This window comes from Lethenteron reissneri, chromosome 22 (assembly GCF_015708825.2).
Source record: "Lethenteron reissneri isolate LAM-NWPU_2019-01 chromosome 22, ASM1570882v1, whole genome shotgun sequence".
Taxonomy (NCBI): domain Eukaryota; kingdom Metazoa; phylum Chordata; class Hyperoartia; order Petromyzontiformes; family Petromyzontidae; genus Lethenteron; species Lethenteron reissneri.
This window is the reverse complement of record NC_083800.1, coordinates 8,326,283-8,351,764: the sequence shown is the minus strand read 5'-3', so window position 1 is coordinate 8,351,764 and position 25,482 is coordinate 8,326,283. Positions and strand designations below refer to the sequence as shown.

The following is a 25,482-nucleotide window of genomic DNA, read 5'->3' as shown; positions in this document are numbered from 1 at the left end:
TGGGGTTCTCCTTGAAAGTTATTGTTTTATATTTTTATTATTTTAATATTTCCCTTCTACGTGAATATGAATCCCTGCAGTCACGAAGGCTTTAAATAAAAAATGCATATACTATCAGAGCATGTTTTTGGTTGCATGTTCACCAAATGATGTGTGGTTAATACAGACATGATTCTTTGAAAATGGTTTCTATGTTATTGCCAGAAAGGGTACAATATATTCAGATTTTTTCATACCCACCGAGCTAGTAGCTCTTTTTCAGACGCGACCTGCCCACAAATGATAGCTCAACAAAAAAGTGGCATATGTGGAAATTTATAGCAGCCAAGGCGATTAATTACGAACAATATTTATCACACTTCCTCGCCAACTCTTGCAGTTTTAGTCATTTTAGTAGCACACAGCTGTTTGGAAATTATAAAACAAATCTGAGTTTACTTTTTTGTAACAGCATTGTTTGTGTCTAACTTGTACGTGTTCCTTGTTTTTATCACACATGGCTGAACATGTTTCAATTTCACTACCCCTTTCATCAAGTCTTTTAAAAAACACGACAGAGCAGCTTTAATGTCCTGATTAAAAGTGGACAATGATTTACTACCTAACATCTGATGCAACGAAAATAGTGCGTTACGTTTTTGTTGCATGACAACTGCTTGCCTAGGGTGCTGTATGTTTACGTTAAAAAAATAAAAAAAAAAAGCTCTCCACTTAAAGAAGTCCTTACCAAAAAGCAGAGAAACCGAACCCCACGGGGAAGGGCTCTGGAATCTAATAAACAAGCTGTCACAAGTAAAATGGAGAATGCTTCTCAATTTCCCTCTTACTCAACATTCTTTAGCAGTGAAGAGGATTACAAGGATATTCATGGTAATGATTTTTTTTAGTTTCTCCCACAGTGTTACTCAAATTTATGTTTGCAGGTGTATGACGATAAGTATCCTTATGTAGGAAGGAATGTTACTGGTCTGCCCGCCAGGCAGTAAAGGTCAGTCACAACCCTTTCTTCAGTGATGTTTGTCATATCGTCGAGTGATATAAAATATTATACAATTTGCATTAATAGGGCATCCAAATCCTTAAATATTTAGCAAAGTCCCTGTATATCCTTATTTCGTCTGTATTGCTATTTTTTTTGTCTACACTTTACAACCATAAGTTTTATAACAAACAGAAACGGTTGTCCTCCAGTTATCATGTGAACATTAACATTTCTCATGCAAGGTTTTCACAATTTGTGATTTACACTTAAGAAATATAAGAATACCCTTTTATTCCAGTTTTAATAGCAAACAATGGGAAAAGGGTGCTATGAGACAATCCACACCGTCGTGGCATGTGGGCAGCGATCAGTGCTGGTTGCGGTGAACACAAAGCCAGCGTGTGACACGCTCAGACACAAGCATGTGACTAATAATGACTCCAAATAATAATAATTCTCCAACCAATTAATTTATTTTTAAAAATGTGGCTTGTTGATAATGGAAAATGTACAATTTTAAAACGACACAATTTATCAAAACCACGCGGGAGTAGCGGGAAAAAAACGTCCCAGGTTGTCCCGTGTGACTCCCTTGTTCAGAACGGAGAGGGCTGTACAGTCTACACACAGTATCTATTGCAATAATTTGACCTGCCTCAGAACATTAACAATGGCCACACATGAGAACTGCTTTCTTTCAAATCATAACACAGAACGAAAATCCTAAATCTCAAGAGGATTAGTTAAAAATGCTTGCGTGCCATGAACTACCAGACATCGCAAAGTCTCTTGTCATATCTTGATGACAAGTAAACATTGTTCTTGAACAAATCCTTCCATGTTTAGGTTAGACCACGGGTCGGAAAACCAACATAACAAGAAAAGCCATTTTTTTAGAATTCGGTAAAGAAACACATTTTTTAAGAGCCGCAATGCTTGTGAATTACGTCACAAAGCACTGCTTAAAGACCCCTGGGCTAAACAGTGTCTCACCTCTCCCAGCTCCACTGTGCTTTTTCCTCTTGACTTTTTGGTTTTTGATTTCCTGTCGGCCGAGTGTCTCCGTCTGCTGCAGTCGTCTCCATTTGTCTGTACGCCAAAATTTGGGTCACAGTTCCTGTTCAGACCGTTAAGATCCTCCAAGTGTCTTTCCACCTCCTCTTCCTCCTCCTCTTCATCTTCCTCTGCATCCTCCCCCTCCTCCCCTTCATCGTCATCCGAAGACGAATCCTGTAAGAATGACACGTGATGGAGGCAGTGTGCTTAGCATCCATTGCATTCGAAGTGATCCAACACCCCCTGCACCTGACTTGCGTAGCACAGTCATGACAATTTCTTCAGGAATGTTTGTCGTATACAGACGAGAAAGGGTTCATTTTGATACGAACGCGGGACAATCATTATTTATTCTACTGTAAAAACACTTTGCCATAGGCATTGTTCGTGTTTAGTTGGTTGTCCTTTACCCGCACCTCTGATTAATTATCAAGGTTGGCTACGTACGGTACGAAAGAACACACACACAGACCAAGCAAAGGAAAGTCAACAACATCAATCAGAGAGGGAAGAGAGTTCCAGAATATAGGGGGCAGCAGAGGAGAATGAGCCACCTTTGACCTAAAAATGTTGTTATCTCGGTCAAAAAAAAAACCCTTTAGTGAATGAAATTGTTCACTATCCTAACAGCAATGAGTGGTGGCTCTATATTTAAGTTGTAAATAAAGGCAAAATGTGGTACTGTACCCAATGTAAAGAGTGACCGCATGTTGGTGGCTAAAGCCTAATAAGTCTTAAGGCCTTTATGCTATTAAAGAAAAAAAATTACAATGACTTTTGAAGGATGGGACATACAAGCTCAGTACACATTGTATTTTGTTTTGTTGATTGTGTATGTCTATATGGAGCAAAGATGTATTTTTAAGTGGGCAAATAGAGTGCAATGTCTCAACGGGCAGGCCTCTTTCAAAAAGCATTGGACAGTCCACAGCATGGGAGACATGGGCAGGTTACCGCGCCGTAAAGACTCTTCGGCACAATGCAATCGCCTGTGCATTGCCACGGCGTGCCCAGAGAGCTGTGCGGTTGAGAAGAGTGCAGCGAAAGAGTGGGGTTCTCCTTGAAAGTTGTGAGAATACACAACGGCGCTCATTTACAGGAATACAAATCCAACATGTTCAACGTCCACACGTATCTCCGTGCACGTAGATCCGTTGATGTTCACATGCATATCCAATACGATCCCAATTCACATGCTGAATAATGTTCCTTTCCGTCTGCTTTTTCGTGAAAACGTCGCGACGTTCCCCCATCGCTGTCAACGGGCAAAATGCCAACGTAATTACTCTTTGGTTCTTTCGGTAAAGTCACGTAGAAAGAAAATAAATTACGTAATAGAATACGACGTTTCGATTGCAACATAAGCAGTCGTCATCAGGTAGAACTAAATTTGTTAGAGAGACAAAACACAGACATGGAGACACACAGACACGGAGACACACAGACAGACACAAGCAGAGAGAGACAACACAGAGACACAGAGAGAGAGAGAGATGTAACATAGACACACAGAGACCCAATGCCTCTGTGTCGTGGCTTTAAATAGAGAGAGAGGGGGTGGGGCAGAGAGAGAGGTGGGTCTGCTGGATCAGAGAAATTAGCATGTCAATGAGAGAGCGGTGTGGAAATCCACCCTGCGGCGGCAGGGGGAGAGAAAGACCCAGCAAGTCTGTAAAATTTCAAGATTAACTTCTAATTTAGCAATCTCTCAAGAACATAATCAACCAGGCTATGCGTTAACCGTGTGTTAGCCGACTATCGGCGTTGCATAGCATGACATTTCCAAAAATTAGCTAAGTTTGTTTTCTCAAACTGCCTATTTCTCTCGCTAAAATTTACCAGGCTCTCTCATAGAGGTCCATTCGCTTTTTCTTTCCCCCGGCCACTTCGGGGTGGATTTCCACACAACTCTCTCTAAAATTTACCAGACTTGTTGGGTCTTTCTCTCCCCCTGCCGCCGTGGTGTGGATTTCCACACAGCTCTCTCATTGACATGCTAATTTTTCTGCTCCAGCAGACCCACCTCTCTCTCTGCCCCCCCCCCCTCTCTCTCTATTTAAGGCCACGACACAGAGGCATTGTGTCTGTGTGTGTGTCTCTCTCTGCTTGTGTGTCTGTCTGTGTGTCTCCGTGTCTGTGTTTTGTCTCTCTCTCAAATTTAGTTCTACCTGATGACGACTGCTCGTGTTGCAATCGAAACGTCGTATTCTATTATGTAATTTATTTTCTTTCTACGTGACTTTACCGAAAGAACCAAAGAGTAATTCCTGCAGTCACGAAAGCTTCAAATCAAGTTTGCCAACGTAATGTTTCAAGAGTTTCATCAAAAAGCAAATCTGGCCGTGCTATTAAGTGCACACACTTATTAAACCTGTCACTATGACCGGATGCACGCTTGCAGATCCTTATCCACTCCCCTGGCAACACATTGTTTCCCCCACAAATTCTTGCACTCCCAGCTGTCCTGTCATTATAGAGATGCTATGTGTAGTGTTTAACATTGAAAATAAATAAATCGTGCCCTCGATGACAGCAGACCTATTGAGAACGGCTATGGAATTCTCTGGGCAGGCCACAGCAAGCATGTGTGACCATCTGTTCGCATGCACATAAGGCACATTATTAAACATGCATATTTGCACGGGAGTGATCGGTATTAGAGATTAGAAGATTTAATCCAAGCGGTAGCAGGCACATGTCATTGCTGGGCTTGCAAGGACATTTATTTCTCAATACTTTGATGAACATGCGCTCGAATTTCCCTGCCCGCTCATGCATAGACACTCACTTGACACGAGGGGTAAATGTTGCACACAAGGACAAAGATCCCCCATGTAGCCTTCAACAGACTTTGGGGGCAAAAGTGCTGTAAGCAAGCACATAAGGCTGGCACGGCACACGAGGTGCCGAGCCGACTGAGAGGTCACCACTTAGGTTGGCCACGAGACGGGAATCGAACTTGGGTTGCCGGGTTCATAGCGCATGGCACCGACGACACAAACGTGTGTCTAACTTTGCATTTCACAAGTCGTCCAAACACAAGCAGTGTAAACTGGGATCTGAACTTGGCAGCCCGATTTTACTGTCGCTACCCACGTTCAAAACAGACACACACTCCAAACAGAAGCCTTGAGAAACCTGTTAAACCCACTCACATTCTGGAATTCACAAGTCATCTAACTACACAAAAACGTGTGCAGTGGACTAGAAAATGACTAACATTGCATTGTAACATAGCCAAATAGATCCAGTAAAGTAATATTATTAGTGTATTTTTTTTTCTACGTGACTTTACCGAAAGAACCAAGAAGATGGATCCCTGCAGTCACGAAAGCTTTAAATCGAAAAATATTAGTGTATTATTTACCGATTGCTTAGTTACTTTGACGTTAATCGTTAACCAGTGAACATTAACCAGTGAAGTTAACCAGTAAACATAAGAAGAGCTGAAGACCATACAAATAAATGATCGACTAATTTTCATTGGCAATAACTACGTGAGATAATGGCAATAATTTAATTACATTTGAAAAACTCCACCAAGGTATTGCATTTCTTACACAATCCTTCGTACGAATGAAACATTCACAGCTGGAACAAGAAGTACTCATTTGGATGATGTGTTATTCAATCAGATCATCCATAATTATCTTTAAATGTAGCGAATAGGCAACATTACGCTTGCAGATGATTGACATGGCTACGTGCAAATTAAATTTACAAATTCCTAAATTTGAGTACTCATTCTTTTTACAAGGTAAAGTTTTTCAAAGTAGAAAAATTCATAGCATTATTACAGGCTTCATTGAACTTGCATATACCATTGAATTTGATATACATCCTTGTCTGTTTACATACTTGCATGTATGTTGAACTTTTTTCGCACCGTACGTAGCCAACCGTGGTAATCGGAGGTACTTGTACAATAATATAATCAGACTACATCTATTTTGATGTTTCTGTGACAATTTAATGTTGAATGGTTTTTTTAAAGTAATAATAATTTTCACTAATTAGGCGCCTTTCACAATGTATATAGACGTAGTGCATGCAAACCATGAAGATAATACAGAAATAACTGGTTTGTAAAGTATGGGCAATTGGAAGTAAAACAAAAAGATGCATTTAATTTGTACGAGCCAAATTTTGTTTGAGGAAATTATTTATTTTTAAATGTAATATTGATTTATACTGGTGCACGATTTTCTATTTCTTTCGGACATCAATTGTTTTGGACTAATTTCTATTTGGCTATTTTTCCTCCAATGTATATTTTACTTAATTGTTGAACTTGTTTTTACACGATTGCTTTCTATAACCCAGGTCACTCTCGCAAATCAGGCTAGCTTTGTCTCAGGTTCTCATCTGATTAAACAAAAATAGACTTGAAAAGCAACGAAAGGCATTCGGATAAAAATCGCTTTAGTCTTTTGTAAAATCATCTACCGATTTCCAGGAGCCTGGCATACAGTGCTCGCGCACACATGTGCAGCACATCTCTCCAAAGCCCCTGTGCTCTGTGCACATGAGTTATTTAACACATTGGCTGGATTAATGGAGGGATCCTGAAGGCCTGGCTATAAAATGTGTTCACAGAAGTCTGTTGTTGTATGCATATAAACATATCTGTGTGTGCACTGTAAACGTGTGTATTTACTAGAAGCAAGAGGCCAATTATTATAATTGTGATTGTAATTCTGCAGTCTCAATTAATTCAAATTTCGTTCATGCTAATACTCATTATCACGGTAACTGTCATTTTGTTTACGCACTGCACTCGGATAATGGCGACCTCAGTTGAATTCCTGGCCACGGCTAACATCAGTTGTGAGTGGTATCCGAACCGATCCTGGGCTCATCTCAACAAACCCACACTGCCCAGCGCAGGGGTCGGCAACCGAAAAAACAGGTAATTTTTTTTCGAATTTGGCAAAAAAAAAAATTACGTGAACATGACACGGCGGTCCTTAATAAATAACATCACGAAGCAGTCCTTCATGAGCTGCATGCGGCTCCGGAGCCGCAGGTTGCTGACTCCTTGCCCATGGTGAACTGGATTTCCATGGTAAACTGGACTTCCATGGTGAACTGGACTCCCATGGTAAACTGGACTCCCATGGTAAACTGGACTCCCATGGTAAACTGGATTTCCATGGTGAACTGGACTTCCAAAATACCAACAAGAGCAATTTTTTTTCGAATTTGGTTTAAAATATATATATATTTCTGAGAGCCACAAGTTTCCAGCCCCTGGACCAGCGTCACTAAGTATGGTTCAACAATCACATCCAGCAGGGGACTGACAAAAGGGGTGTACGTTATTTCTTATCTTATTATACTTTATTGCAATATAATCATCATTATCATCAGCCTTGAGAAATCAACCACTACATGAAAACCTCTCCAAGTGATTGCCAACTCTAACGATCCTCTGATGCAACCATCCACTTAGCACTTGCACACAAGCTGATTTAATAACTCTCCATTCCCTCTCTGGATATTCTCTCAGATGAGTTTCATTTCTCGGCTGCCATTCCATCATTATTCTTCACCACAGGACATCATCCCTGCCCAAGCTCACTTATTTTTACGAACAGTTTGATTTGTTTTTTAATTTGCATATGTTCTCTAATCCATGTGTTTATCTTTCTGTCCCTCCATGTAATTCCAATCATGTTGCAAGGCAGTATATTGTAATTTAAAAAGAACATAAGCTGCAATTTATGACTTCACAACTATTGCATACCGAAACTTTGATAACAAATTACATAACTAAGTTTATTTATTTGTACAGATTGATAGTATCTCCGGATCTCTACGTGCACACACACAGATCTATTGTCTCTGTCGTATTCATAAGACATTCCCACATTTTATGGGAGGACAAGTCTGTTTTGTTTTTCACATTCACGAAAATAAACTTTTCAGCTTCTGCATATTCCCAATGCGCCTTACACCAACCCAGAATGTGCCCAATTTCGTCAGAGCTCAGAAGCTCAGCTCGGTAGAGCTTGGATAGTGCTTGGATGGGCAAGAGCTATGTACAGCGGATTTTGCCTGGCAGTGAGCAGTGAAGCAAACTCCATTGTTGTAGTTTAACACGTAGGCTTTCGCGACCAATATTATTCATAATCAACGTTTTTGGGTTTAAATCGCGTTATTTAGAAATGTGTCGTAACCCTCAACCACCCGACACGGCCAATCAGTAAAAAAGTGTCACGTTGACAAAAGACAAATAGTTCACAGCTTTAGCCCACCGGTGTGTTGAAGCGTGAAACCACAACATTTACAATTTTTGAGTACGACGTTTCGCTGGTAATTGCATCCAGCATTCTGGCGAATTGCCCGATGATGCTGGATGCAATAACAAGCGAAACGTCGTACTCAAAAATTGTAAATATTGTGGTTTCACGCTTCAACCCCCCCGGTGGGCTAAAGCAGTGAACTATTTGTCTTTTGTCAACGTGACACTTTTTTACTGATTGGCCGTGTCGGGTGGTGGAGGGTTACGACACATTTATAAATAACGCGATCTAAACCCAAAAACGTTGATTATGAATCCATTGTTGTAATGTCCTATACGCACCAAGTCAATGTCAGCCATGGCCCGGGAAGCAAACTCAAAGACTTGATAGTTTCGCAGTGCACTGCACCACCACAATCTTGGGTATGATATTTAAAGTAATTTCAGCACCAAAAATAACCTTCTTTGGAAAGGGTAAAATATCTTCCTGTAACAACCAATGCCTTTGTAATGTGTTCCATTATCCAGGAGTTACCTATCCAACGGGGGATTGGGCAATCCGTGTGAGAATCAGCTGACCACGTTTATTGCAACACGAGATAAAAGCCTTGGTGGCCACGGGGCACATGAGCTCATCCATAGAATGCGAGTAATGTGCTAAAAAAATAAACAATTTTGCTCGAGAAATAAAATCTTGGCAAGACCAAGGCAGGTGGATTTATTAATTATTTTCAATATACTCTGCTACGGAAAGCATTACTTATCGCCTTTTCACAACACAGATTTACACTGTGGTTGGAGCATATGGAAACCTAGATAATACTGTCTTGTAAGTGTACAGTCTTTACCGAGTTCTCGGGAATGCAAAAACAAAGTTCGCCAATGGCATGTTTCCTGCAGGCAAAAAAAAAATACAAACGAAAATACTTCCACAAGCTCGACCGAGCAACTGTAAGTCTACATTCCAGCAGCAATTTTACACAACGGACAATATTGCCAACCATGCGTTCATGCAATACAACATGAGCAATGTGTAATTACATAAGAGATGGTGTGGCAATGATTACTTGTCTCCTATACTCGATTTGTTTTGATGAAAAAAAACTAGCTTCATTTCATGAAATGTTGAACTGGGTTGTTCTAAAAACACAGAATTTATATTTTAGTCTACAACAACATTACACATTGATTGAATAATAATTTTTTTTACGTTTCATAATATATTAATGCACAGCTAAAGCAAGCGGCCCGCCACACCGTCAGTCACGGGGGTTCTTTGACCAGAGTTCATAACACGGTTTGGTATGTGGAGTGGCGGTGGGGGGGGGGGGTACATTCATCTCCCTCGCAGATAGGGTACAAGTACAAGCATACACTTCAAGTTTCTTTCGCGACTTCCTTCACGCAGCGCGAGAGAACCGCTCCGTCAGTGCAAACAGACGAAGGAATTTCACATCGTGTTCTCGTTCGGAAAGGAGGGGGGGGGAATGTCAAGGGCAGTGTGTAGATGCCCCCCTCACACAGGTGAACTGCTTGAAAACGTCATGATCCCGCTTCATCTTCGCCGTACACATTGACCGCGTGCTTGGGCTCGTTGCACAATGATGTGTTGTCAAACCCTGCGTCGACATATTTTGTACAGTTTATTCATTTGGTCTGCATAAAAAAAAGCGTCGCTCACATTTTTCCCCGATTGTGTAAACACACAATTTAGCAATTAGGCAATATCCACGATACATTTACGTGTTTGTAGTCGTCACTTTGGCAACAACGAGGAACTTTCTAATTTTAAACAATGCTAATTAAATAGCCAAAATGTACTCCTTGCTAAAATCAGAAATGCACGGTGCTCAACTCTTAGTTTGCAGCCCCGACATCGAGTGTTAGAAGTTCCACACTCCTATAGTGGGCACCAGTCTCTCATCAGGGGATGCACCACTGACGACAGTGTTCAGGGGTAGGCGTCATTGGCAGTCGTCTGGAGTGAAATATTTCGAGGGGGGTGCAAAATAATGGGAATTCAGAGTTCCCACCACCCATCACGACACGTCCTGTATTCATCTTCTTGGTTCTTTCGGTAAAGTCACGTAGAAGGGAAATAATAAAATAATAAAAATAAAACATAATAAAATAATTCTCACGACGTTTCGGCCACAACGCAAGCAGCCGTCCTTCAGGTGAAAACCAGGTCTGTCGGGGAGACAGCTGTCTCCCCGACAGACCTGGTGACTTTACCGAAAAAACCAAGAAGATGAATCCCTGCAGTCATGAAAGCTTTAAATCGAAATTTATACGTCCTGTATTCTTCTTTGTATTAGTGATGTTGCTGTATTTTGTTTTTGTTGTCACTGTGCTCAAGCACCATGGATCTACCTTGAAAAATAGCCGGAAAACTGGCTAAACGAGATCATCCGTGGGACAAATAAAATAATTTCAAACTCGGGAGGCCCAGGGCCCCAGCCACCTCGACAGACGCGAGTATTATTAACCGAGCATCACCCGTCCTTCGTTGACATGCCACTCAGGATCAGAATAGTTATCTATCCTGGAGAAATACAATGAGCTATGAAGCTCTTCTTCACAGATGTCCAGCGGGGGCAGGTCATAAAGATACAATATCAAACAATACACTGCAAAGTATAGGAACGGTAAGCAAATCACGAAATATAAATATGTAAAATAAAGTAAAAAGTTCAAATTGCATAATTACACCAATTCTCGGGCAAGGCAGCAAGACCACACAGAGACAATGCACAGTCCCTCAATAAAATTAAACAACAAAATGTAACTATCGATACATGGGCAAGGATGAAAGTTAGACCTCGGTGGGACAATAGTGCAGAGGTAACTCAAAATAATTTGAGGATTCATTTGCGTGCGGCAGACAAGGATTTACGCTCACCTGAATTCCCAATGTCAACAGCGTTCCCGCGAGCCCACTCTCGGTCTGCTCGATTCTCCTACGCTCCTTCTGCCGCTGCAAATAACACAACAACAAGCAGCAGCAAGGTCAACGGAGCAAGAGAGGAATGCAGAAAAGGTGGTTCTATTACTAGCCATGGTAAATAATGACTCCAGGAGGGATAAAGCAAGCAGGCAACCCAGGAGGTATTATGGAAATATTTGGTTACTAGCCTTTTGCCCGTCCAAGGACGACGGGTGTATTTCAGTAAATCTGAAACTTGCGAGCGGAAAGCAGACCGCGACGTGATATAATCATTGCATCCATTCGTGTGCAATTTGTAAGGGCGCGGTGACACAGACCTATTTAATTTAAAGGTGTTAATCCCTTGTTCATCATGTCGTCCTTTTTACTTTTATGTCTCAACAGCGTTACAGAGATCCCGTGACGTGAGGGTTCTGCCTTCGTAGTGAGGGTTGTAAGTTGACGCTGAGGAGGGGAGAGGAGGTGCCTCGCCCCCCCCCCATGTGGAGTGACGTCACCCGCTAATGATTATTAATGGTCGGGGGGGGGGGGGTGTCCATTTGGTGGACATCACCTGTTCATGATTATTAATGAGGGGGGCTGGTCGACGTGGAGTGATGTCACGCGCGGGACACACAGACATTCTTGGCTCATAATAGTCGTTAATAGTCGTCACTGTTAAATTTCGATTGAAAGGTTTAAAAAAAATAATTCTCACGACGTTTTGGCCACAACGCAAGTAGCCGTCCTCAGGTGAAGACCAGGTCTGTCGGGGAGACGCTGTCTCCCCGACGTCGTGAGAATTATTTTATTATGTTTAATTTTTATTATTTTATTACTTCCCTTCTACGTGACTTTACCGAAAGAACCAAGAAGAGGAGTCGTCACTGTTGTTGATGGCTTCATCAAACATTTAATATTTAGTTTAATACTTGATTCGGATTCCTAATTATTCCATATGTAAGTTGCAATTCGCCCGAGTTTCACATAATTAGCAATTTCACATCTTGTTTAATTTCTGTTGTTCAAAATTGCGTGTTATGGATGCTTTGTTTTTACCTGGATATTTTAAAAATTAAACCTTTGCTTCAACCCAGCATGCCGTTGCAAGTACATCCAAGTTTCATTGTGTCCTGATGGGTTGTTTTCTAATTCTTTATGAAATAAACATCCACTACTGTTTACAGTCTTATAATTGAACTTATACACCCATTAAATTTCTGCTGACAGCACTTTACCCTCCCACCCATTGCCTATCGACACTTTCTAATAAGTGAGAGACTGAATTAATTATAACATACAAGCGGGAAGTACTCGGTGTTGCCTCGGCAAAAAATATATTTAAAAACTTCTCTTAAAAACCTGACATATACATTCACAGATACTAAGCTACTTTGAAAGCCCAGTGGACCGTTTGTCCATTTCTCCACCAACAAAATTATAAGAGGCTTGCACAAGTCCAAAAAGGAATAGAAAGTGGGGGGTAAATAGTTGATCTAAAAAGTTTCCGAAAATTATCCACTCCCCCCCCCTCAAAAATATATATTTACACCCTACATATAACAAGTAGTTTCTATTGACTCTGTAGTTATATCTACTGACTGTACAGTAGTATTTACTGACTGTCGTAACTACTGACTGTAGTAGTATCTACTGGCCCTACAGTAGTATCTACCGACTCTATAGCAGTAGCTACTGACCATAGTAGTATCTACTGACTCTATAGTAGTATCTACTGACTGTAGCAGTATTTACTGAGCGTAGTGGTATATACTGTTTTAGTATCTACTAACTCTATAGTAGTGTAATGTTCTTGTATGGAGACGGAGTCGTCGTAGAGGCAACACGGTTTATTTATAATATAACAAGGTACACTTAATCCCGAACACAAAGGGGTAGTGGCCCCTTTCACCCACAACCTGCGGAGGTACAGCCTCCGGGCTATCGTACCTAGTCACTTTAGCTACACTGACCTCTCTAGCCCTCCGACTGGCTAGACCTAGGGGAGGCTGACCCACCGCTGGCCCGGTGGGTCCCTGACCACTGGCCTGTCCAGACCTGGCGCTCAGAAGGACATCAGGCCGAGGGAACCTCTGGGTCCTAACCTCTCGACCACTGGCACCGCACTGAGCCCCGGCCCTTAAAAGGACGTCGGTGGCTTGGGGTCCAGGGTCTTCTCTCCAGGCGGGCTTCTGGATTCGGCTTGAGGCGAACTGCCCAGCGCTCTCAAGAGCCCGCTTTATATACTGTTTCCCCCTGAGGGGCGGGGGGTTCTGTGAGATCGCAGACACTGCCCACAGCCCCTCCCCCCGGCGGGTCCCGGCCAGGAGTACACAACCGCCCCATACCGGCAAGCACCCTGGTTTTGGCGCGCGTGTGTGTCAACATGACCACCAGAGTAGTATATACCAACTCGATAGCAGTATCTACTATCGCAACAGCAGTGCATACCGACTGTGGTGGTACCTGCTATTACCACAGCAGCGCATACCGACTGTGGTGGTACTCGCTATCACTACAACAGTGCATACTGACTGTGGTGGTACCTGCTATTACTACAACAGTGCATACTGACTGTGGTGGTACCTGCTATCACTACAGTAGTACATGCTAACTCTATAGCAGTATATATCGACTCGATAGCACAAACTATGAACCTGACAGAGTGCTGTTGTGAGGCCTAGTCCCGTGCCGAGCCCCCGTCCTCGCCTAGATTGCCCAGCCGGCCGAGGTGGCACCTTGGCAGGCTGGGAGTTCGGCCGTTCCCCTCCCCCACCATTCCCCCACCCGCTCTACAATAATAGTATCTAAACGCTATATTAGTATCTACCGACCCTATAGAAGTGCACACATTGGGGTGGGGGGGGGACATGACACTTTGAAGAATTTATCTCAGCGTTGTCTTTATTTTGTTTTGCATTTTTAATGTAAATGAGAATTCCCCCCGCCTCCACCGATGGCGCATGTGCGTTGCTAGGGGTAACCCCCGGTCAGCTTTGACGTTCGCAGAGCGGTGCAAGGAAATAAATAATAAATGACCCTCAATTGTTAATTTAATTACTTTAAAGTTGACGGATGGGAAAATGGAATAGCGCTGGCTCACCACGGGGCTTATGGTGTGGTACCTGATGATATAATGCACAACAGACTTGTTTTAGATGACCAACTCAAGGATCAAAATGAGATATGATGCAAGAACTCAAGGCAATGGTGGAAGGTGGTGGTATATAATGACGTTAACAGTCCAAGGTGATGTTTATTCAGAGGCTGAACATAGATATAAGCCTCGATTTCACAATGACCCAGACTGTACATTTATCTGCAGCTGTCAACTTATTGCTAGGTGAAGGCCTCCCCATGTCGTGTTAATCATGGGGCTTTTTTTAACCATACTTCACCACGCTGCTTAGTGCAATTTGGTGATGTGGGAGCCCAGGGTAAGTTCGGCTATCACTCGCCACTGATGCAAGTCGTGGCCGGAAATCAAACTCAGGTCCAGTGGTAGTGCTAGCCAATAGGGGGTCCCTTGAAAAGAAAATAATTTGGGGGCCCTTTTCAATTCATACAATCAATATAATGATATAATTACTTGTGCATTTATTCAGGAAGCCACATTGAGTCGTCGGGAACCTTTCAGGAGAGTCATGTTTTTTTTATTTTAAGATGTTTTTAGCCAATGAATGAGTGTTTATATAAGTGGGAGGAAACACCTATGCATGGGAGGGGTCAATGCTGTCCCCGTACAGATGGAAACAGATGGCGATTAGTCCACTTCCTGTACTGCCTTCTCCCGGCAAGCCAGGGTATTGGCACCTTGACGCCCACGGGAAGAGAGTTTGATTAACAAAAATATTGTGCTATCCACTAACCCTCGCCACCACAGTGCTGGATTACAGGCATGTGCCTGATGATAGACAAGAAATGTAGATGTAGTGAGCAAAGAGAAATGCAGACAAAAATGTCATGAGATGAGAGATGCAGACAAGATATACATGAGATATTAATTTGTGCTTTATGTTAATTAGATTCTGTTTATTCGAATTTGAAGCAAGCTGATATTTAATGGACCCTAATTTCTGAAGAATCTGGGACACCTTTTGCTTGGTTTGTTTATATGCACCGCACCGACACTGTTCAGACGGCCAGGTTCGTAGTAAGTCACCGCTTCACCACCCTACATTCCTCACCAGGGTGCAAATGCAGGTCTGAGTGCACACACGGAACAGATAACAGCTGTGTGCGCCAAATAGAGTGCAAATGCTGTATTCAAGCTGTAGTCACTCATGTGCGTTACCAACCTACGATGCATGCCAGGGCGAAGTGGTACCACTTATGTTTACTCTTCCACAACAATCCTCAGTTAGACCTTTTTTCCCCAAGTCATGCTATTCTAGAGTAAACCCATAATGTAATGGTTCCCAGTTAAACTTTAACAAAGTTAAAAGGGAAATAAAGATGTTTTTTCACGGTTTTATTCCATTTACGTATAGCCACTTTGACCGACACCGGAATTTAAACAGATTACATTTATGCATTTAACTAACGTGTATGTATGTACACAAGAGAACATATACAAGTTAGAGACATCGTACTGAATATTAAGAAAAGTGTGTTTGACCAGAGCTTATCACTGTTTATGCCTCCTCGGATTGGTTACCAAAATGTTGCATTCAAAAATAACACGTTTCAAAAGACTGTTGCTTTTCCATCCTGCCATACGAAAGAAGATCGCTATTACAGATGAGATGTCCAATGGCCCAAAGAAGCAACAGAGTGGAGATAAAGCAATAAAATCAGCTTGTGTGCAAGGTGCTAGATGGTTTGTTGCATCGCAGGATCGTGAGATGGCAAGGGCCTGGGAAAGGACTTCATTTAGCAGTGGCTTGATCATGGCTGATGATATGTAGAGAGTAATGTATTTATATAAACAGACAGTTACTGTACACCATTATTCAAGTCAGCTATACAAATAGTTAACACACAAGACGATACTGGAAACTAAATGGGACAAGGAAAATATAAATTGATTTTGCGGACAATAGCATTTTCTCAACCATTATTGGTGCCACCCAGGAGAGAGATTAAGGTAGGGGTGAGGAACCCAACACACCCCTAGGGCTTAATTTCATAGGGCCCATGGCTACGTGAGGCTGACCACCTAACTCACTACAACCATCTTAGCCGGGTGCTGATGTCTGGAGCTGCGAGCCAACATCAATGAGTTTGGCGATAGGTAGGCATCTTCTTGGTTCTTTCGGTAAAGTCACGTAGAAGGGAAATAATAAAATAACAAAAATAAAACAGTAGCCGTCCTCCGACAGCCCTGTTCTTCACCTGAGGACGGCTGCTTGCGTTGTGGCCAAAACGTCGTGAGAATTGTATTTGATGTTTTATTTTTATTATTTTATTATTTCCCTTCTACGTGACTTTACCGAAAGAACCAAGAAGATGAATCCCTGCAGTCACGAAAGCTTTAAATCGATAGGTAGGCAGTCGCAGGCATCACATTGGTACGGTCAAGGCGAGCCCTACGTTTATTTTTGGATAATATTAAGGTGTGTGTGTGATGTGTGCCCACATTACCGGTCCTTCAGGAAGTATTTAAAAGTCCTACTCAATTCTCAGTAAGGAAATAATTCCCTACTCCTGGATTAAGGGGAGTGAGAGAGGTTCGCTTTCATAAACTAAGGTACAAAGCTTATATCGCGAGACAACAGTGAAGGTGGGTGAAAGGTCTGGCCTTGTGTGCGCAATGATTAGCCGGGCTCTTGGTATGGGGAGTGCAAATACTCGACAGTCAGGAAAAGTTAAGCAACCCACTGCGTTGAAACGTTCCATTCATAAACATCCTCCAAATTACTTAACCATATGGACAATATACTTTTGCCGTGTACATGGAAAACATTTATGAGGTGTAAAAGGCTAAGCATTTCTCTATATCAGGGGTCGGGAACCTTTTTGACTGGGAGAGCCATAAAAGCCAAATATTTCTAAATATATTTCATTGAGAGCCATATAGTATTTTTAACGTATAATAAATTAAATGTCTTACTTTTAATGCGACTTCTGGTCACGGGACCCGTGACCCGAGAAATTTTATCTTCAAAACTAATTTCTGTTTACTTTAAAATGACACAGTATTATTAAGCAATATCACAAGTATTTTAAAATCAGTTCCAAACTGATTTTATTTTTATTTTTATATTATTATTTTTTTCAACTCAAAATTGTCTGGAAGCCATATGCCGTCACCAGAAGAGCCATATATGGCTCGCGAGCCATAGGTTCCCGACCGCTGCTCTACATTGTATGTACGAAGATAACTGCCTTCAGCTCATCATCAGCCTTCAACCACTGCTGCATGTCTCTCCCCAAGCTGTTGCAATCTTTCACGGTCTCGTGATGCAACAATCTATATAGCTCCTGCACATGCGCCGCTTTCCCTCTGGGTGCCACTCCACTTTTAATCTCGACAGCCGCTTTATCATCCATTCTTGTGACGTGTCCTGCCAAAGTCTAATTACTTGTTCAATGGTTAATGTGATATCTCTAACTTGTGCTTGTTCTCTATTCAATGCTTTGCCATTTGTTTTTCATTGTAATTCCAGAGGCCATTCTTCATTATTCTTTTTGAACTTTTCAACTTTTGCTCCATTTACATGGTCAATTGGAGTGTTTTTGATCCATATTTCATAGCAGGGAATTCCCAACGTCAGGGGGTTGTGGTTCCTTCTGTAAATGGCTTTATTATTTCAAAAACTTTTATGAAATAAGTTACTTGAGTCGCAAATTAAAAACGGCACATGATCGCACGAGAATTAGTAGCAATCTGCTGTATTTGTTGATGAATGTGTCGAGTTTGTTATTTGCGCTTGCGCACCACTGCCAACGCAATAACACAATATTTTTGCGTGTGATTGGTGGGCAAGGCAAGCTGCAGAAAATTACAATTTTGTTCATCCGTGTTTAAATCTCAGTTGCACTGTCATTGGGAAGCCAACATGGACACATGCCAGCTCACTTCTCAATGTGCATTCTTTTACAGCCACGGGAACGAAATGGAACAAGGTATAGGTTACCAAACCATCCCACCTCAGTTTCAACTAGAATATCCACATCAACTCCATCTCAGGTTTCACCGATCATATGAAATTCACGTAAAACGCAAGTGTTGCTGTGGAGAATTCTGGGTATAAACAGAAGCATCAATCGGTTCTCTGTCTCCATATATAAACAACACATTAACGTAGTCCATCAGCCAGTATTAGTCAGCAGCATATGTACGTGAAAGGAAACACACGAGACTGGTTTCAACCTTCAAGGTCTCACCATCAGATAGGCTCGTTGAACAAATGCTGCCCGGTTAGCAACCTTGGCAAGAGTACTCCATCGAAACTCCGGGGGGCCTTGTTTCACACAGCTCAGGAGACACACTTTACCTTTTTCTTGGCCCTCCTCTTTTCTGCCTTCCTCTTGGCTTTCTCTTCCACTTGCAGAAGCTCATCTCCCATCCTCCGCTAGTTCTGCCCACAAAGAAACAATCCATGAAAACGTAAAAAAAAGGCGAAAGTACACCTTTTAAATTGTGTTATCCCATTTACGATTGCTCTTTGGAAATGACCTTGCGTCAGGAACATCAATCTTCATTCGACGCCACAAGTGTGCAAGATAATTAGGATGCAACGTAGATTGTATCCCTTAAGTTCGTGCTGTTTTCTATGCCGACCTTGGATACGCAAGTCATTATAGAATTTAAAAGATGTAAGGATTCAGTGAAAATATATTAAAAGGCAAAGGGCCAAAGTACATTAATTTGGATAAAATTAAATAAACCATATGGTGCATTGGATAATATTGTTATAAGTACACAATAAGGAGCTAAATTCATTACTGTTCATTTATAAATATATATAATTGTGAGTCTTACCATTTTAAATCGAGTTTCTTTAATCAACCAAATGTGCCCCGTATTGTTAAGAGCAAGGATAACACAGTGTACTGGGCATGCTTTGTCAAATGAAGGCCGATGCAAATTAACACAAAACTTTTGAAAATGTTACATAAAAATGCAGGACTTTATAAGTGTCTTCATGAGGCACATTACAACAACACAGCAGAAATGCCTTCTGATCCATCATCATGACAGCAGATTGATTATCCGCACATTTGCTCCACTTATCGACGGCGAAAAATATCTGAATAGTGCTGATCAAACGCAAGACCAAGGCGGTTCTCATAAGTAGATACGTAGAGATCTCCTCTAGTAGAGATCTCCTCTACGGATCTCCTGTAAAGGAGAAGTCTACAGGAGAACTATACTTATCTCCCGTATAGGACAATGCTACTCATCTCCTGTACAGAATTCTACGGATCTGTAATGCTCTGCACCTCAAGCTGTGAGGAATGAGACTGCACGAAATTATTATTTATATACTTTCAAAAAATGTCCGGAATGTTGGAAGCATACAATTACCGTGCATACATTCACGTGGAGACAAAAAAAGACAAAAACAACTCAACCAGGGCTCATGTTACGCTGCGTTTGTAATGTGGTGATATTTTTATTTTGCTCACCTTAACTGTATATTTGGGGAGACTACCGCTCTTTGCAAGAGCGATCCAGCCGTTTGAGCAGAGAATATATTTAGAGTTCGTCGTGCTCTTGACGAGTTCAACCTCTCAATTTGGGTCTTACAAAGATCAATGAGCATTTACCATATGGGTGGTTCATTGCACTTATCCCATTGCGGCTGCACTATGAGACAACGTCTGAGCCCCTCATGAACTCACACAGACCAGAGCAGACTGAAGAGGCACAAGTACAATACAGTGCTGCCCGCAATTAATTATTGAATATCATTCTCACAAATGGATTCCGAGCTGAAAATAAGCAATGTCTAGACATTTCTACAAACGCCAGGACGTGTTTTGGAGCATGTTCATTAAAAATAATAATACTTCATTTGTGAACTCGCCACTCGATGCAATTTGCAGAACCACAAAGTATCTTATTAAAAAAGCTATCTATTCGTGACATTGTGATATTAACATAGCCGTGATGGCGGTTTAAATTACACAGTAGTGTCGTTTCACTTAGACGAACTTGACACAACGAATTAATGCATGTAACCGAAAAGCATTCACAATATATTAATAAATAAGACAATGCTCATGTTGTTTACATGAAGTGTAATCAATCCAACATTGAAGACGTGTCTCGCAAATTAATGAATAGCAAGCAAAATACACAAACAGTTGATGTTCGTGTGTCCTTCCCATGGTAGTTAATTAGAAATAAGTATAACCCGTAAAAACAAAGTTTTTCACTCTAAATCCTTAATATGCGTGGCGGCTAGAGTCCTCTCGTCCTCTGGCTTGAGACGGCTGCCACCTATGGGTCAGATGATTGTCTGCCAGTATTAAGCAATTGGTAATTAAATATTTAATTTGTTTTCCCTAAACAGTGTAAAATTTTGGAGAAAAGAAATTTCACGAAAATAAATTGTCTCGCACAACGAGTCTGAGTGCAGCTCGATTGGATCACGGGAAGTGGCTGGGGGGGGGGGGAGGTTATTTAACAAAAAAGGTACAAATCAGGGGCTGCTACCATTCTTAAATGACAACACATTTACGTCATTTATAATATACACCGGGGGCTGTACTACTCACAACTGCCAATTCATTTTTAATTTATGACTTGAACTATCGCTTCACATATTCCTCGTAAAAACACAGGTGTCCATATACAGAGTACACAACAAACACGTGTGCATTACCTACTATAATCACCCAGAAATGTCTGTCCGTCCCACGCGTGACGTCACTCCACATGAGGCCCACCCCTCCGCGTGACGTCACTCCACATGAGGCCCACCCCTCCGCGTGACGTCACTCCACATGAGCCCCACCCTCGTCATGAATATTCATGATTGGGTACATCTTGACACGAACGCAAGGCGAGCTCAATTAAATCATTAATTACGCAAAGTCGCTTCAAATATGACGTTTCTTTACAGAAAGTGACGGTAAAAAATAAATCTACACAGTGCTACATCCGTGCGTGACGTCACTGCAAAAGAGCCCCCCCTTTCATTAATATTCATGCACTCTACTCCACATGCCGCACCCCTCCCCAATAACCATTAGCGGGTGACGTCACTCCACATGCCGCACCCCTCCCCAATAACCATTAGCGGGTGACGTCACTCCACATGCCGCACCCCTCCCCAATAAATCTGATTATTTCAGATTTACTGCAACATACATCCGTCCTTGGACGGGCAAAAAAAGCTAGTAATCGATAAGAGTTCATGGTGGCAGAGATCATTTTGGTCGTAAGTTTTACCTACGAGACATATTTTTAAGGTTACAGTGCGACAAAAAGAAGCGTACACTTTATTTAGGCAAATTCATTGGCAGCGACAGTTTAATATTTCTCCTTTTATTCGAAAAAAACTCTTCTTGTACCGTTCCATTTCAGTGGCGCAACGGAGTTGTGTGTTCCACTGCTGGTAGCTCCCATGCATTCACCCAGCAGCGGATAGGTAAAAATGGGACTGTTAGATGAGCATAACAGTATTTTCTCGCAAAAATGTCCAAGTCTTTCTATATACATCAATGCCTGCAACGTTACCCTTGTCGAACAATGCATTTTTGTGAGAGAAAGAAACTACTTTAAGCCCATAGGCATTGCAATACAGTAGTTGAAACACGTCGTTTATCACGTGCATTTGGAAGCAGGCAAGTCCGACCCGCATTCTTCCATCCAATGGCCCTTCATAGCGTACAGAATGGACCACTGCTAACGTGACATTATGCATGAGCAGACACTTACTTAAACACATTGGTGAAATCTTGACTTAAAGCTTTTGTGACTGCAAGAATTCACATTCTTTGGGTCTTTCAGTAAAGTCACGTAGATAGGTTCAAAGAAAATAATAAAAAAAAATTACAAAAAACTACGTTTCGATTACAACACCAGCGAAGGTCATCAGGAGGAAATATACATTTTGGGGGTGATATTTGCTTCATCTCATGTGCATCACCCACTAAGCCAGCCTGCAGCACAGGCTGGTCCAGATGTCTCGTGACCCCCCTCCCCCCCCCCAATTAATTGGATTGTTTGTTGTCCTTGCAACGTTCTGGCCTGCCCCTGCTGGACATCTGTGAAGAAGAGCTTCATAGCTCATCGGATTCCTCCTGTATAAATACATATTCTGAAACGCACTGTGCTTAAATACAGGCAACGTAAAATCTTTACTCACGAATGTCCAGCAATTCTGAAACTGAAAGTTATGCTACGATAACCATGGAAGAAGGTATACATAAAATACTGTGGTTTCAAAGTGTAGTTTTATATACTTCATATGCAAAACATAGTGAACAAATGACCCGGATTGCACCCATCCTATCTTGTCAGATGTCAGAGGCTAAGCATGCGTTGAGCCTGGATATTAAATTGGGGTCACAAGACATTTGGACTACCCTGTACAGCACATACTACCTAGGTGTGTTCACGGTTGTATTCTATCGCTCTCTGGAGTATCTCTCCAGAGTATTTCAAGGTTGTACTACCGTGTGTTGAGTTCGGTTTGATGTCCAACGTTTCGCGTCACTGAAGAATCTCCCAGAACGTAGGGAAACAACAACATCAGCAAGGCTTTTGTCATAACCTCTCCCACTGGGTGTTTAACTCAAGTGCATCAAAGCAAAGTATGTTCATGGTTTACCTTTACAAGTGAATTGTTTTACAGTTCACGAAACAAAGGGCAAATATTGCATGACTTTGCAAAGGATAAATAATAATAAACACCACCATGTTATAGGGCATTTTAGAGAGAAACTAAAATGTTGTGTCAGGTTATTATAAACAGCAGTCTCATTCTGAAAAACAAGATTTGATCTGCTGCTAGCTCCTTAAGGGTTTCCTGCAAAGTCTTAAATGGAAACAAAATCAAGGAAGGACAAATGTGTCCAATGAGGAGCGAACAGACCGATGCCACGTATCATCACGAACTTTGTCAAAGAATGTTTCCATGCAATACAGAGTACACTGTACTCGCGCAATGGATGGTTAACGTCTTGTTGACCTTTTAACTTTTTTTATGACGCGGTCACCCTTCCAGGAAACCTGCTTTAATTACAAGACTTAAAACAAGTACAGAATGCCCACAATGTAAAATATTTCCCAACTCGCAAACGGTGTTGTTTTCATAGTAATAGGTTTTTACCCTTTCAACTGGTACAAAAACTGACACCTTTATACAAGGCATCATGTTTGCAATAACCACAACACAAGCAGTCAAAATGCAAACAAAAAGAAACAACTCTGATGATGATAATGATATGCACTGTCCTTGAAACTGATTGGTCCACACCCGAGACAGCTTTTCTTAGAGCCTAGTCTCCATTGGTGCCTTATATAAAGGTGTCAGATTTTGTACCAGTTGAAAGGGTAAAAACCTATTACTATATTTTGCCACTGGTAAAGGAGGTCTCATAGTGGTGTTGTTTTCAGTGAATGTTACTTCACTCGATGTGTATTATAGACTTCATGTCTAAGAAATACTGTGCAAACATTGACTTAAAGCTTTCGTGACTGCAGGAATTCATACTCTTTGGGTCTTCCGGTAAAGTCACGTAGATAGAAAAATAATAATGTCATAACTGGCTGTGATGCTTCCATCCTACCTGCCGATGTAAAGTTATTTGCGACTCTCTGATTTACATTAACTTGTTAAATGTTACTATGAGACCTCCTTTACCAGTGGCAAAATATAGTAATAAGTTTTTACCCTTTCAACTGGTACAAAAACTGACACCAACACCAATGGAGACTAGGCTCTAAGAAATGCTGTCTCGGGTGTGGACCAATCAACTTCAAGGACAGTGCATATCATTATCATTATCAGAGTTTTTTTGCATTTTGACTGCTTGTGTTGTGGTTATTGCAAACATGATGCCTTGCAAATTCCATCTCTAGCCCCGCCCACTTACCCTTGGGTTGTACCCACCTCAAACCGTTATAACCTCTGGCTGCAGTAGTTCTCTCGCTATATTTCTCCTGCCTCAGCAGTTCACCTGCTGTATCTTTTCACCTGAAGACGATTGCTTGCGTTGCGATCGAAACGTCGAGATTTTTTATTATTAGTTTTCTATCTACTTGACTTTACCGAAAGACCCAAAGAGTATGTGCAAACATTGTAAAATACCCCACTGCAAAACGACAGTGGCTGTTATGTAAGCAGCTAGCACAAGTCATGTTCTTGAGGTTATTGCACTCTCGTCAATGCAATACAGGACAATATACAGAAAGATTAGTACTTTTATAGCGAGTGATGCGGCGGGTAACGACACGTCACCGTGCAACACGGTGACCCGAAATATAATAATAGGATTTTCCCCTTTTTTTTGGCAACAAAACTGAAACCTTTTTACAAGGATTCATGTCTGCATTAACCACAATACTTGCAGTCAAAATGCAAACAAAAAATATACTATGATAATATATTGGTATTGTCCTTGAAACGGATTGGTCCACACCAAGGGACGGCTTTCTTTTGAGCCTCGACCCAATTGGTGCTCAACCAGAGGACGCCAAAAGCCGTACAGCTCAAAGACAATGCACTATCAAAGATGTTTTTTGTTTTAATTTTGACTGCAAGTATTGTGGTTAATGCAGACATGAATCCTTGTAAAAAGGTTTCAGTTTTGTTGCCAGAAAAAAGGGGAAAACCCCTATTATTATATTTTGATACTGGCAAAGGAGGTCTAATGATGACAGTGACCCGAGTTGGATTCCCAGTCCCGTCATCTGTGGCGAGTGACATCTGACTAACGTAGTGAGGCCTACGGTCAAACAACCCCCATTACCAGGGGGTTCGACAGCGGCTCCAAAGGGCTGCTCCGTGACGTTTTCTTAAGGACCGCCGTCACGTATTCACATGCATTGCGTCTCTTGAAATAGATTTTTATCGAATTATAATTATTTATTGTTAGTTTGGTTGCTCACCCATACCCATGACCAACAGAACATGGGGAGGCCCTCATCTCACAGCAGACTGATAAAGTGCTGTCCATTGTATTTTCATATTTAGCATATAAATTCGTTCTCATCACAAGATGCTGTACAAATGAGTGGGACATTTACAGTGTATATATATATATCAGTATATATATATTGTTGGTACAAGTTGTAGAAGTGATACTAACACAACCCTGGTCAAAACAATCTGTTAAATTACTACGGCATGATGATGACCATGGACGTGTGTC

General features: G+C 41.6%; 1 protein-coding gene across 3 annotated transcripts in view; it reads right to left on the bottom strand.

Moving 5' to 3' along the window:
- Nucleotides 1–25,482, bottom strand: part of LOC133345597 (hsp70-Hsp90 organising protein-like) — a 67,453-nt gene that overhangs the window by 31,053 nt on the left and 10,918 nt on the right. For all 3 annotated transcript variants that reach the window (XM_061556509.1, XM_061556511.1, XM_061556510.1), the window contains exons 2-4: nt 18,648–18,731; nt 11,185–11,259; nt 1,976–2,212 (exon numbers count right to left, since the gene is read on the bottom strand). In XM_061556509.1, the coding sequence (XP_061412493.1) occupies nt 1,976–2,212; nt 11,185–11,259; nt 18,648–18,719 (384 nt within the window). In that variant the 5' untranslated portion in view covers nt 18,720–18,731. The remainder of the gene's footprint in view (nt 1–1,975; nt 2,213–11,184; nt 11,260–18,647; nt 18,732–25,482) is intronic.